Source organism: Polypterus senegalus, chromosome 12 (assembly GCF_016835505.1).
Source record: "Polypterus senegalus isolate Bchr_013 chromosome 12, ASM1683550v1, whole genome shotgun sequence".
NCBI classification, from domain to species: domain Eukaryota; kingdom Metazoa; phylum Chordata; class Cladistia; order Polypteriformes; family Polypteridae; genus Polypterus; species Polypterus senegalus.
In genome coordinates, this window is record NC_053165.1 from 70,628,144 (window position 1) to 70,643,660 (window position 15,517).

Below are 15,517 nucleotides of genomic sequence, written 5' to 3' on the forward strand. Positions count from 1 at the left end.
TATTCATTTAGAACCTGTTTCTCATGAAATGGACTGCTGCCTGCCTTACACCCAGTGCAGCTGGGATAGGTACTGGTTTCCCTTGACCCCAAATGTCATGTTAATTTAAATTGAACTGAGCTGTGCAGACTCTTTCTTATGTCTCAATAGCACAGGCATATTTCTATTTTGGACTTTTGCTAATGATTTGTACACAAATTTGTTGTGTCTTTTCAAATTAAATTAGGAAACCAAACCATACACTGCAGTAGGTGTTGTAATTTCATTCCATTCCATATTTGTACCTCATCTGCTTTAGGCTGATTATTTTTGAAAGAATATTTACTAGACTTGATGTGTGAACCTCTTCCTATAAACACTACGTAATCATGACCATTACCGTTGATTATCCTTGCCACCCTCCAGAGCCTCAACAAGATGAGCAGCCCCACACCATCAAAGGCATCTTCATGTGAGATGTAGATAATGTCCAGGATGAAAGAAACAATAACGACTATCCCATCAAACACTTCAAACTTGTGATGAAAGAACTCCAGCCGGAATGCATACAACTTGCCAAAAAGTTCCACCATAAAGAAAGAGAGAAGGGCCAAGCTGAGGTAGTGGAAAACCTGAAGGACACAGAGCAGGAGAGTCATTAGTGTGCACAGTGCTTAACGCTCCATTGGTGTAATTTAAGAATTCAAAGAGAGTCTTCAATGAGCAGACAACTCCTAAACAAGAAAACCATTGGCCGAAAATAGAGTGGTGCTTTTTCAAAAATGGTAAGATTTTACACTTTTTTCATTTTAATAATCTGGCATACTCCAAATATCCCATCTCTTCTAAAAACCCACCTCTAAATTAGTCCTATATAAGTGAATATGGTTGGCCCCTGGCTTAACGTTAACATGTAGCAGAATCAACAGATTTGAAAAATGAAGAAATAAACCAGAGTTACAAGTCCAGAGTAAAAATCAATGGACATGTATTTCTATTGCATGTTTTCTTAAACTAAATGGCTAAACGTCTGTGGACACCCAACCATCAGAACTATATGAGCTTGATGGACATCCCATTCCAAAGCCAAAGACATTAACATGGAGTTGGCCCACCCTTCTGCATTCTTCTTTCCACAAAATCTTGGAGTGCATCCGTCTGTGCCCATTCTGCCAAAAGGGCATTTGTGAGGTCATATCCTGATGTTGGACAAGACGAAGACCTGGCTCCCAATTTATCCCAAAGGTCTTCAAAAGGGCTCTGTACGAGTCCCTCCATATCTTGATGGGCCTTGCTTTGTTCATATGGGTACAGTCTTGCTAAAACACAAAAGGGCCTTCCTGAAACTGTTGCCACAATACTGAAAGTTCATAAAATGTCTTTGTCTGCTGTAGCAATAGCAGCACCCTTTACTGGAACCAAAGGGCCAAACCCAAACCCTGCCTTTATATCTCCTCCACCAAACTTTACAGTAGGCTCTAAGCAGTCCAGGAGGTAGTGTTCTGCTGACATCACCCAAACCCAAAATTCATCCAAAGACTGGCAGGGAATGAACTCTGATCCATCACTATTGAGAACACACTTCCACTGCTCCAGAGTTGAATGAGTGTGCTCTACGCCACTCCAGCTTAACTTGGCATTGCGCGTAGTGATCTTAGTCTAGTGTGTGATTGCTCAGCCATGGACACACATTTCGTGACGTTTCCAAATGCACATTTCTTGTGCTGATGACGCTTCCAGAGACAGTTTGAAACTCTGTAGAGGCCACAGAGGAGACGTGATTTTTAGGTGCTTCAGCACTCAGCCGGCCCCAGTCTGTAAGTTTGCGTAGTCTTCCTCTTCATGGCTGAGCTGCTGTTGCTCGTATACCAGGAGTCCTCAATCACAGTCCTGGAGGGCCGCAGGGTTTTATTCCTACTAGTTTCCTAATTAGAAAGCAGTGAACATCATGCTGATAATGAAACATGAACTACTTAGCTTGTTAATGCTTGCATTCATCCAAGAGCAATCTGAATTGCACTGTAGAGTTTCCTCTTCTGTTAACGTTATCCAAGTATTTTGTGGACCAGCATAGATTTAAACTCAGTGGTCCTTCAAATTCCCCTCTCATATATTTCTAAACATTTTTTATGACAGATACTTCATTGTAAGCACGTTAGCTGGAGAGCTGATGGCTTCTTGGTTATCTGCGTCTGATTATTAACTAATGTCTGATTAAGAGAACAGGCAACAATTTAAACTTAAATGCAGCTGCTAAAATCTACAACAGGCAATTAAGAGTTCTGAATGATAACAGGCAAGAGAACTAAAATTAAACCCAAAAAAGGTATTGCTTTAGTAGTAAATAAAAGGGTTCTAATTAAGAAATTGGTTAAAATGAAAACCTGAAGCCATTGTAGACCTCCGGGTCTTTAACTGAGGACCTCTGATCTACAAAGGAACTAAAATTTGTATTTGAAGAATGAAAGCACTAACAAGGCATAGTGTTAAACACCAACTATCATTATGAGCAAGGACTGAGTTCTAATTTGTACACTGGCTGAAATGAAAACCCGTAGCCACTGCGGCCCCCCAGGACCGTGATTGAGGACGCCTGTCCTAGACTCTTAAACTTCATGATAATGACACTTAATGTTGACCAGAGATGATCTAGCAGAGCAGAAGTTTCACATATTGACGTGTGGCAAAGCTGGCCATGTTTAACGTCACGGAGCTCTTCAGTGGGACTCATCCTACTGCCAAATGGAGACTGCATGGCTGTGTGCTGATTTGAAGCACTTGTTAACAATCAGACACCTAAACTCAATCATTCGTAGGGCTGTCCACATACACTAGTGTATGTACAGCAGCTCAAAGTGCTGTACAAGAAGTTAAGAAAACAAGAAAACAAAATCTAAAGATACATTAGCAAGTAACATAAATGTGGCAGTCCTAAACAAAATGGATGAAACAGCTAAACCCATTTTTAAATGTTTCTAATTAATATAACATTAAGTCCGACACTGTGTTCAGATAGCCAGGGAGTACAGGAAAATAAGATTTAGCCAGCACGATGCTGTAGATGGGCTTCCAAAGTCAAAAAGGCTTTCTAATAAATGATTAAATACTGCTGTCAAGAGTTATTTGAAGAGCCACAAATCAACAAATTCAGTACAGTGATCCCTCGCTATATCGCGCTTTGACTTTCGCGGCTTCACTCTATCGCGGATTTTAAATGTAAGCATATCTAAATATTTATCACAGATTTTTTGCTGGTTCGCGGATTTCTGCGGACAATGGGTCTTTTAATTTATGGTACATGCTTCCTCAGTTGCTTTGCCCAGTTGATTTCATACAAGGGAAGCTATTGGCAGATGGCTGGGAAGTTACCCAATCAGAGAACGTATTACGTATTAAATAAAACTCCTCAATGATATACGATATGCTTCCCGTGCGGTGCTTCGCATACTTGAAAGCCCGAACAGCACGTATTGATTTATGATTGTTTGCTTGTCTCTGTCTCTCTCTCTCTCTATGACATTCTCTGCTCCTGACGGAGGGAGTGTAAGCAGAGGGGGTGTTCGCATACTGGCTTAGAGGATACGGATGCTCCTCTAAAAAATGCTGAAAGACTACCTTCACACCGCTGCCTCCCTTGCAGCTGCTTTGTCTGGCGGTGCCTCGCATACTTAAAAGCCCAAACAACACTATTGATTTTTGATTATTTGCTTTTCTCGCTTGCGCTCTCTCTCTGACATGCATTCTTTGAAGAGGAAGATATGTTTGCATTCTTTTAATTGTGAGACGGAACGGTCATCTCTGTCTTGCCATGGAGCACAGTTTAAACTTATGACTAAAGGGTGTTATTTCATGTCTAGAGGGCTCTAATAATGTTAGAAAACGATTCAGAAGGTCAAACAGGTTTTCTATGCTCTAACTGCGAAAATATTCTATTTATAAATAAAGAATCCTACTTCGCAGAAATTCATTTATCGCGGCAGAGTCTGGAACAGATTAACCGCGATAAACGAGGGCTGACTGTATACCAGAGGTCACAGGTAAAACATCACTTTTGCTGAACCCACTTTAGCCATACAAGTCAATGTGGAAAACTGATTGGCCGTCTACCCCTTTTTTGGTTTTGTCAAGATGGATTTGCTGCTTTTAGGTGGTTGGGTTGAGAATCTGAAATTATGGTCCTCTTGTATTGTTTTCTTCAGGTAAGTGGGGAGCGGTCGTCCCTTCTGTAGAGGAGTTCAAGTACTTGGAGGTCTTATCCATGAGTAAGGGTGATGATGATGATGATAATGAAACTGATCAATGAATCAATTAGGTGACGCTGGTGGTCGTTTGAGGATATTGCATTCTCGCTGCTTCTCCAGGTCAAGAGTTGTCACATGGTAGGTCCCACAGAAGAGAAGGCTGGGGGCAGATCCCAGATATGCCTGGAGGGATTTTATTTTTCATACAGCCTGGGAGCATCTAGCAATTCCCCAAGACGTACAGGAAGACATTTCTGCGGCTAGAATGGTCTGGTCAACCCAGCTTAGTCATATTGCTTCAGTGACCAATATAAATGGAATGAAAATAATCATGATTTACAAAGAAACAAAAACCCACTTATCCATCTGTGTCCACCACATGTTACACCTTGTTAGCTCTCGCATTTCTAACTATCAATTTTTAACCCTGGCACTGAATTCCCAGGCTGCTAGGAAATCAGTGTGGCCAGCCTCCTCTTTGTATTTGCTTTTGAACACATAATCTCATGCTTGCCATATCTCGGTTCTGTCCCAGCGTATTTTGATTTTGGAAAAAAAAAGAGAAGAAGAACTCCCAACACAAAGATAAAATTATTTAATCATCTTATTTTAAATAGCACCTTTCAGAACTGGCATCATAATAAGATCAGTGTGAACATGACCTGCGCATTCCTACCTGAGGGGCAATCTTATGTTCATCAGCTTTAATGATGGATAAGTCCATGAGAAGTTCACACAACACAAACAAGGCATCCAGGACCACCAGGCAGACGACCACCACCTGTATATGTAATAAAAAAGCAAAAAACAAAAAAAATCATATTGCCAAAAGTATTGGGATGCCTACCTTTATACACACATGAACTTTAATGACATCCCATTCTTAATACACAGGCTTTAATACGTATAGGGTGGTCCAGATCTAATTATTCAATTTTCATTACGCTATAACTTAAGTTTACTACATAGAAAATCACCCGAAAAATCCCGGACCATCGAGAAGTGTGCGAACTGACGACATGAAGAATTGTCTTCGAACCGGAACTGGAATCGTCCCCGCATAAATCAAAGTCATCCAGACGATCTGTATCACCCTGTATGAGTCGGCCCACCCTCTGCAGCTCCAACAGCTTCAAATCTTCTGGAAAGGCTCTCCACGAGGTGTAGGAGTGTGTTAATGGGAATTTGTGACCAGGAGAGCATTAGTGAGGTCAGGCACTGATGTTGGACGAGAAGGCCTGGCTCGCTTGTAGTCTCTGCTCCAATTCATCCCAAAGGTGTTCTGTTGGGTTGAGGTCAGGGCTCTGTGCTGCCACTCCAGACTCGCTCCTCCATTTCTTTACAGATCTTGTTGTGTGCATTGGTGTGTGCCCAGTCATGTTGCTTTTCCCACAAAGTTGGGATCATGAAATTTTCCAAAATGGCTTCACATGCTGAAGTATTAAGAGTGACTTTCACTGGAACTAAGGGGCCGAGTCCAACTAACCCCACACCATAATCCCCCCTCCACCAAACGTTACACTTGGCACAATGCAGTCAGGCAAGTCCTGTTCTCCTGGCAAGCACCAAACCCAGACTCGTCCATCGGACTATGTGATTTGTCATTCCAGAGGATACGACAGCCCTGCTCTCAAGTCCAGTGGCAGTGGGCTTTACACCACTGCATCCGACGCTTTGCATTGCACTTGGGTGATGTCAGGTTTGGCGGCAGCTGCTCGGCCATGGAAACCCATTCATTCCATGAAGCTCCATTCCATTCCACGCTGCACTGTTCAGCTTTTAGAGGTCTGTAGCTATTGACTCTGCAGAAAGTTGGCGACTTCTGCACACCTCAGCATGCGCTCACCCTGCTCTGTGATTTGATGTAGCCTACCACTTCATGGCTGTTGTTCCCAGTTGCTTCCACCTTGTTATAACACCACTAACAGTTGACCGTGGAATATTTAGTAGCGAGGACATTTCACAAATGGACTTAATGCACAGGTGGCATCCTACGTATCACGGTACCACGCTTCAATTTACTGAGCTCCTGAGAGTGTCCCATTCTTTATGTTTGTAGAGGCCGTCTGCAAGCCTAGGCGCTTGATGGTATACACATGTGGCCATGGAACACCTGAATTCAATGATTTGGAGGGGGAATCCCAATACTTTGGGCAATATAAGTGTATTAATACATTTTGCAAACTCATTATCCTGAGAAATTAATTCATGCATTTGTTTCTAGTAGGATTGACTACTGCAATGCGGTGTTCACTGGCTGTTCATACTATTCTTTATATAGCCTCCAGTTAATCCAAAATGCTGTTGCAAGAATTATTACAAGAACAAGAAAATACGAACACATAACTCCAGTTCTTAAATCCTTACACTGGCTCCCAGTTAAGTTTAGGGCAGATTTCAAAATCCTCCTTTTAACATATAAAGCATTAAATGGCCGAGGTCTGGCTTACTTGTCTGAACTTATCATGACTTACAAACTTGAGCGCACATTAAGATCTGAAGATGCTGGTCTACTTAGGATTCCAAGGAATAATAACATAACAGTAGGAGGTTGAGCTTTTAGTTACAGGACCCCCCTAAACTGTGGAGTGGTCTGCCTGCTACTATAAGAGATGCCCCTTCGGTCTCCGCTTTAAAAACCTGGCTGAAGACTCAGGACTGCAGTTTAGCACACCCTGACTAGAGCTGCTGATTAACTGTGCAGACAGCATCTCTGTTGTTAGTCATTAGCACTAAAACATAAGTAACATGATAGTTAGAATTTATTACCAACACCTATTCTGTTTCTCTTCTCGGTACTCCAATGTGGCACTTGGTGCCACGGCCCACCTGCCAAGTTGTTTTGCCTGCCTAAAGTAAAGTCGTCCATGATGGAGGATCACAGGAATCATCAGGTAGCGGGGTCCTGCCATTGGATTGGCTGTCTCAGCTGTGGAATGGCCAAATGGGGGACGCAGCTTGATGGATGAGGTCTCCAGGACTCTCTAAACCAATCCAAATCATATTATGTAATATCATCTACTGTTAAATTCTTCTCCATACTTCTAAAATTTTTATTTTTATACTGTATTGAGGATTTGTTCTGTGTACTGTACTGTATTGTATTGACTTTCATCTTTTTGACACCCACTGCACGTCCAACCTACCTGGAAAGGGGTCTCTCTTTGAACTGCCTTTCCTGAGGTTTCATCCAGTTTTTCCCTAAAACGGTTTTTAGTTTGGGAGTTTTCCTCATCTTCTTAGAGAGTCAAGGCTGGGGGGCTGTTAAGAGGCAGGGACTGTTAAATCCATTGCAGCACTTCTTGTGTGATTTTGGGCTTTACAAAAATAAATTGTATTGCATTGTACCTGACAGTCTAAAGCAAGATGACCTGATTGTTATCCAGGTTGTACTGTATTGATAGTGTCACACTCATCTTACTCAACGTGTATGTAGGACACAATTGGAATTCTTAAATCAATACATGGAAGGGCCTTGCGGTGTCTCTGCTATCACATTCATGGAGGGGCTTTGCGGGGTCTCTCCCAACCTACCTGGGAAGGGGTCTCTCTTTGAACTGCCTTTCCTGCGGTTTCTTCCAGTTTTTCCCTACAAGGGTTTTTTTTTTTTAGGAGTTTTTCCTTGTTTTCTTAGAGAGTCATAGCTGGGGGGCTGTCAAGAGGCAGGGTCTGTTAAAGCCCATTGCGGCACTTCTTGTCTGATTTTGGGCTTTACAAAAATAAACTGTATTGTATTGTATTATTCTAGTACAGTACGCTGTCATGGGAAGCTGCTTCAAATATCTGGTGACAATGGCTGGTGTCTATACTGTAAAAGACAAATGGAGAGAGTACCCAACATGCCATACTGGCTGTAACCTGTGTAAATACAATACACTTTACATATCATATCATTTCATAATCCGAGTGCAGCCACAATGGAATTAACTTCAAACTCAAGCTTGCTGAAAGACTTGATGTTAAATAGTAGCTTTCCACAGTAAACATCATATATGGTGCCTTTCAGGCTCAAAAGAATGGGACAACTATTGGCATGCCCCCCAGCCCCAATGGTATCTACAGTCCCCTGCCTGCTGAGGGTTATATCAAGAATCGGTGATGAATAACTTGGCAGCCTTATGACTTGTAAATGCAACTCCTCAGCCACTAGGCTGCACTCTGCCTGTTTAACCTTGATAGCACACTTAACCCATAATAAGAGAGCAGGACACACAAACACAATTGAAAACCGAGACCCACTTCACACAAACAGGGGAGGAACATGCAGGCACTATAAACATTCACCAAATATTGAAAGAGCTGCATGTACACTACTAGATGGATGTAGGCATTTAAACGGTGCCAGTAAAAATTTCTCATCCACTTAGAAGTTTTCACATTCTATTGTTATACAACTTTGAATCACAGTGGGTTTTATTCTGCTTTTTTTGACACTGATCTTTAATGCCAAAGTGAAGGCAAATCTCTACAAAGCATTCCAAGTTAACTACAAATATAAAAAAAATAAATAAATGATGGTATAAGTATTCACACCCTAAATCAGGGGTCCTCAATCCTATTCCCGGAGGGCCGCAGTGGCTGAAGGTTTTTGTTCTAACCCGGTTGCTTAATTAGAAAGCAATTCTTGCCAATAATTTAACTTTAACTCTGCCATGTCAGCTCATTCTCATATCCTCGATTTTCTTCCCTTTTTTGTTTAGGATCGCATCCAAATGATGTTAAGGCTAAAACAGAGGAGTAATTTTCAGTCCTTCACTTTTTCCTCTTCACTTTCCTTCCAAGTATTTCATTAAACCCAGTAGAGCATGATAAATATACACAGGGGTGTAAATGGTAACAAGCTAAATGGAGAACTGCTGCTTTCTTTTGTCATTTGCATGTTATTGCTGATTAGGAGCAATTAAGACTAAAATAAGCAATAAGGGTTCAACAGGGTGGTGCAGTGGGTAGCGCTGCTGCCTCGCAGTAAGGAGACCTGTGGGTTCGCTTCCCGGGGTCCTCCCTGCGTGGAGTTTGCGTGTTCTCCCCGTGTCTGCGTGAGTTTCCTCCCACAGTCCAAAGACATGCAGGTTAGGTTCATCAGCAATCCTAAATTGTCCCTAGTGTGTGGTTGGTGTGTGTGCCCCCTGCCTGGGATTTGTTCCTGCGTTGTGCCCTGTGTAGGCTTGAATTGGCTCCAGCAGACCTCCATAACCCTGTGTTAGGATATAGCGGGTTGGATAACGGATGGATGGATGGGTTCAACATCTTAATGAGTGAGACAACTAAAGTGAAGCAGAAGTGTTACTTGATCAATAAGGGCCTCTTATTAAGCAATCGGGTTGGAGCAGCCACTGCGGCCCTCCAGGAACGTGATTGAGGACCCCTGCCCTAAATCATCATTGGCACAGCCAGCCGCCTTTAGGAGTTACAGAATTAGTTCAATGAAGACCACCTGTCTGGAGTTTCAATTAATGGTATCTGGAGGATCCAATGTATGGTGAGTCAGTATGGTGGCCTGACATACAAAGTGAAAACAGTCAGGTAATGGGGACATTTGTCCAAGTCCAGGGCACTGAATCAATCTTAAAGAAACAGCTAGTGCAACCCATCCACCAAAACTGAATATGACAAGTGAGGGAGGCCACCAAGACACCTCTGAGAACTCTGAAGGAGTGACAAGCTACAGTAGTAGTGACTGGAGAGACTGTGCAGACAAGAACTGTGCCGGGGTGCTTCACCAGTCACAGCTTTATGGGAGAATGGAAAAGAGAAAAAAACTCACAGGATATCATGGCACCAGGCACGTGAAGTCAGCTGATTGATAAGACCAAAATTGAACTTTTTGTCCGATCAGACTAAATGCCATGTTACACTACATGCTATAAAAAACACACCATACCCACCATGAACCACAGTGGTGGCAGCATCAGGCTGTGAGGATAGAATGAATGCAGCAAAATACAGGCAAATCCTGAAGAGAAATCTGATAAAGTCTGTAAGAATACAAGATTTGTATTAGCAGTAGCAAGACAACGTGCCCAAGCATTAGGCCAAGGCGGCACAGGAATGATTTCAAAACACTAAAGTTAGTGTGCTGGAGTGGCCAAGTCAGAGTTCTGATTTGAAGCCAATAGAGAATGTGTAGCTGGACTTGTAAAAGGCCGTTCATTCACAATTACCGTGACACCAGACGGTGCTCGAACCAGTGTTTTCAAAGGGGCCTGAGGTGCCTCGACAGCTTGCATATTGTAATCTTTCTAGTTAGCCAATAAAAGGTGTCATTTTGCTTGACTTCTCACTACATTCACAATGGCTGACACGGTACAACACCCTAGTACTAAAGGAAAAGCGGATATAAAGAGAGGCCTCCGCACATAGACTCAAGGCTGTCATGGCTGTCAAAGGTGTGGCCTTGAAGAGGGTTAGAACTTACAAAATATGAGAACTTCTAAGGGGTGAGTCATTTTTACAGGTACTGTATTACTGTGAGCTTATTAACAGAACATTCTCAAATCTGAGTGGCACAGTGGGTAGCACTGCTGCCTCGCAGTCAGAAGACCCGACTTCGCTTCCCGGGTCCTCCCTGCATGGAGTTTGCATGTTCTCCCTGTGTCTGCGTGGGTTTCCTCCGGGTGCTCCAGTTTTCTCCCACAGTCCAAAGACAGGTTAGGTGCATTGGCGATCCAAAATTGTCCCTAGTGTGTGCTTGGTGTGTGTGCCCTGCAGTGGGCTGGCGTCTTGCCTGGGGTTTGTTTCCTGCCTTGTGCCCTGTGTTGGCTGGGATTGGCTCCAGTAGACTCCCGTGACCCTGTAGTTAGGATATAGCGGGTTGGATAATGGATGGATGGATGGATTCTAAAATCTACTTACTCCAATATACTGTATTGTAACCAGAGACCAGAGCCTGTCCCAACAGTATAGCATGCAGGGCAGAAACCATCCACAAGTTTACTCACGGGGAGCAAATCTGAACTCGCCGATCTGTTCTTGGTATTTGTAGATGTGGGAGGAACCCCCTCACAGACAACGGCTAGGCACTGGACTTGAAAACGGTACGCTGTGTTCAACCACTGTTGCTACAGCGCTGGCCAGCAAGCTTATTAAAGAGGATGAAACAAAATGCCGACAATGGAGGAGAGAAAAGAGTTTACCTGAAAACGGTGGGAGCTGAACAGCTTCTTCAGACTGTCGCGGAGCGTTGGCGCCTGAACCACAGGCCGTGGCTCCACCTCCAGTCCATGCATATGCTCGTTAAACTGGTCATAGTGCTGCTTGACTTGGCTGTGATGGTCATCACCCACGGCTGTGAAGTGCCTCAGATATTTGGACATCGTGCGTTCAGTGTTCCTTCAGTTCTAGAGGCAAGCAAACATGCAGATTATGGTGATGTGGCTTCAGTTTAGTAGATTTTCTTATGGTTTCCAGTTTTAACAAATGTTTTAAAGCAAAGACAAGACAGAAAATTCTGGCACCTGTTGATGCTTCCTACAACTTAGAGAAGTAACAAGATGCAAATGCGTAAGTAGCGCAGGGCATAAAGGTGCAGATACGGGGTTCAAGTCAAACTGGCTAGGGCACCTGAAGGCCGTCTGCCTGCGACTCTCTAGGTGACACAACAAACACGCTGGAATTCAGGAAGCTGCACGGCACACACCAAAGCTAACAATCCCGCCTTGCAGCTTCTCAAGGTTACCCACTGTGGGTTTTTCTTTCCGCTGTCAAAAAGCAATGCAGCATGTGAAAGAGTAACAAAACAAGATTAGAGATTTTTTTTTTTTTTTTGTAAACACACATTTTCCAAACCAACGTGATCAAACAATTTCAGTGCAAAACAGAGAGATACACAGAGAAGGAGAAAAGAGACAAGCAAGAATGGATGTGTGGGCGAGTGAATATTTATTTAGGGAGAGCAGCGCGCACACATGCATCGGCACCGTCTTCAGTTCAAGATTTTTCAGTACAATGGTAATAAATGCCTATTTTAAGAAGGCTGAGCCCCAGCATTCAAAGGATCGCATCTCTCAGAATGGCTTAGACAATAAATTCAGTGCCTACCTTCTAAGTGTATCTCTGTGGAAAGTGCAAGATTTCAGTGTCTTCATTTACTTGATAATTGCAGCGAGGCCCGAGCGTGGGTGTGTGTGTGTGTGTGTGTATATGCATGTCAGTGTGTATATATATATATATATATATAATATATATATGTGCGCGTGAGCGGCAGCAGCTCATGGAGGTGGAACTGAAACGTTATGCAAATATCCGCCCTTGTGTTCTTGTTGCCCAGCAGGTAGAATGAGAGATAAGGCCTTTGACGGCACATGGTTTCCAAGGGCCTGTTTATTCTAAGAATACAGTATCACATACAGTTAGGTCCATAAATATTTGGACAGACAACTTTTTTCTAATTTTTGTTCTGTACATCACTACGATAAATTTCAAATGAAACAACTCCGATGCAGTTGAAGTGCAGACTTTCAGCTTTAATTCAGTGCGTTGAACAAAACAATTACATCAAAATGTGAGGCAACTAAAGTATTTTTTTAACACAATCCCTTCATTTCAGGGGCTCAAAAGTAATTGGACAATTGACTCAAAGGCTATTTCATGGGCAGGTGTGTTCAAGTCCGTCGTTATGTCTTATCAATTAAGCAGATAAAAGGCCTGGAGTTGATTTGAGGTGTGGTGCTTGCATGTGGAAGATTTTGCTGTGAACAGACAACATGCGGTCAAAGGAGCTCTCCATGCAGGTGACAGAAGCCATCCTTATGCTGCGAAAACAGAACAAACCCATCCGAGATATTGCTACAATATTACGAGTGGCAAAATCTACAGTTTGGTACATCCTGAGAAAGAAAGCAAGCACTGGTGAACTGAGCAACACAAAAAGACCTGGAGGTCGACGGAAGACAACAGTGGTGGATGATCGCAGAATCATTTCCATGGTGAAGAGAAACCCCTTCACAACAGCCAACCAAGTGAACAACACTCTCCAGGGCTTGGTCGTGATCGATATCCAAGTCTACCATAAAGAGAAGACTGCATGAAAGTAAATACAGAGGGTGCACTGCAAGGTGCCAGCCACTCATAAGCCTCAAGAATAGAAAGGCTAGATTGGACTTTGCTAAAGAACATCTAAAAAAGCCAGCACAGTTCTGGAAAAACATTCTTTGGACAGATGAAACCAAGATCAACCTCTACCAGAATGATGGCAAGAAAAAAGGATGGAGAAGGCGTGGAACAGCTCATTATCCAAAGTCTGTAAAACACGGTGAAGTTGGGCAGTGTGATGGCTTGGGCGTGCATGGCTGCCAGTGACACTGGGACACTCGTGTTTATTGATGATGTGACACAGGACAGAAGCAGCCGAATGAATTCTGAGGTGTTCAGAGACATACTGTCTGCTCAAATCCAGCTAAATGCAGTCAAATTGATTGGGCGGCGTTTCATGATACAGATGGACAATGACCCAAAACATACAGCCAAAGCAACCCAGGAGTTTATTAAAGCAAAGAAGTGGAAAATTCTTGAATGGCCAAGTCAGTCACCTGATCTTAACCCAACTGAGCGAGCATTTCACTTGAAGACTAGACTTCGGACAGAAAGGCCCGCAAACAAACAGCAACTGAAAGTAAAGGCCTGGCAGAGCATTAAAAAGGAGGAAACCCAGCATCTGGTGATGTCCATGAGCTCAAGACTTCAGGCTGGCATTGCCAGCAAAGGGCTTTCAACCAAGTATTAGAAATGAACATTTGATTTCCAGTTATTTAATTTGTCCAATTACTTTTGAGCCCCTGAAATGAAGGGATTGTGTTAAAAAATACTTTAGTTGCCTCACATTTTTATGTAATCGTTTTGTTCAACCCACTGAATTAAAGCTGAAAGTCTGCACTTCAACTGCATCGGAGTTGTTTCATTTAAAATTCATTATGGTAATGTACAGAACAAAAATTAGAAAAAAGTGGTCTCTGTCAAATATTTATAGACCTAACTATCTTGTGTAGTTTTGGAATTGCATTTTCATGATTTTTGAATGTACTGTAGTGGTCTGGGATCCTTGTCCATGGCTTGTGTCCGTCCTTGTTGCCAAGATGAGTTCCAGTTCCTCGGACTAGATTAAGAGAGAGTTTGAAAATATTATTTTATCACAGTCATGCACAATTCAGATAGACAGTGTCACACACACATGTTTAGGGGACAACTGAAGGGCCTGAATAGATGTAATTCCATGCCGGACCAGGGGGTGGCGAAGTGCACTAACTCTCTCTCTCAGTTCCTTGTGGAAGAGAGGTGAAAAAGAGAGTGCAGGCAGGGTGGAGTGGGCTGAGAAGAGTGTCAGGAGTGATTTGTGACAGACAGGTATCAGCAAGAGTAAAAGAGAAGGTCTACAGGACGGTAGTGAGACCAGCTATGTTATATGGGTTGGAGACGGTGGCACTGACCAGAAAGCAGGGGACAGAGCTGGAGGTGCTAAGATTTGCACTGGGTGTGACGAGGATGGACAGGATTAGAAATGAGGACATTAGACGATCAGCTCAGGTTGGATGGTTGGGAGACAAAGTCAGAGAGGCGAGAATGCGTTGGTTTGGACATGTGCAGAGGAGAGATGGTGGGTATATTGGAAGAAGGGTGCTAAGGATTGAGCTTCCAGGGAAGAGAAAAAGAGGAAGGCCTAAGAGAAGATTTATGGATGTGGTGAGAGAGGACATAAAGGTGATGGGTGTAACAGAACAAGAGGCAGAGGACAGAAAGATATGGAAGAAGATGATCCGCTGTGGCGACCCCTAACGGGAGCAGCCAAAAGAAGATAAAGAAGAATTCCTTGCAGACCATTCTCAGTGAATCCCGCCCGGTTCTGGGGCAGCCAACGACGTCACTTGACATCACATCCTCTGCGCGCATTTAAAAACTGCCATCTTAAGTGAATAGTCAGTTCTGTTTTGGACTCAGTCGTGTGAACATGTGAGTTCTTTTTGATCGATTTTGCAGCTGGAAAATATTACACGGGTGGCTGCCCCAAACCTTTCCAATGTCTCTTGGTCATTCTTATTACAGCAGAAAACAAAAGACATGCAATAAAGTGAATGTTCAATGAAGGCAGGTAAAGGGGGTGTTTGTTTGTTCATTGCAGAACTGAATTCTCTTGCTCAATTAACAGATAAATAAGATCAGATGATATTATTTAAAATCAATTAAATATTGTGATACAGAAAATTGTACAGATTCCGGACTGCACACTCGCCTTCAAACGACATCTGCTTCTGCTTACCCAGGAGATATTTATTAATTACAAATGTCATCACAAACCAAGACAACCA

At 43.0% G+C, this 15,517-nt stretch overlaps 1 protein-coding gene across 5 annotated transcripts in view; it reads right to left on the bottom strand.

Moving 5' to 3' along the window:
• Window positions 1-15,517, bottom strand: part of hvcn1 (hydrogen voltage-gated channel 1) — a 28,076-nt gene that overhangs the window by 3,429 nt on the left and 9,130 nt on the right. For 3 of the 5 annotated variants that reach the window (XM_039772164.1, XM_039772163.1, XM_039772167.1), the window contains exons 2-4: window positions 11,354-11,557; window positions 4,897-5,001; window positions 380-611 (exon numbers count right to left, since the gene is read on the bottom strand). In XM_039772164.1, coding sequence (XP_039628098.1) covers window positions 380-611; window positions 4,897-5,001; window positions 11,354-11,533 — 517 coding nt within the window. In that variant the 5' untranslated portion in view covers window positions 11,534-11,557. Of the gene's footprint in view, window positions 1-379; window positions 612-4,896; window positions 5,002-11,353; window positions 11,558-11,674; window positions 11,976-12,257; window positions 12,612-15,517 lie in introns of those variants that run through there. The other 2 variants (XM_039772165.1, XM_039772166.1) reach the window with 2 other exon arrangements.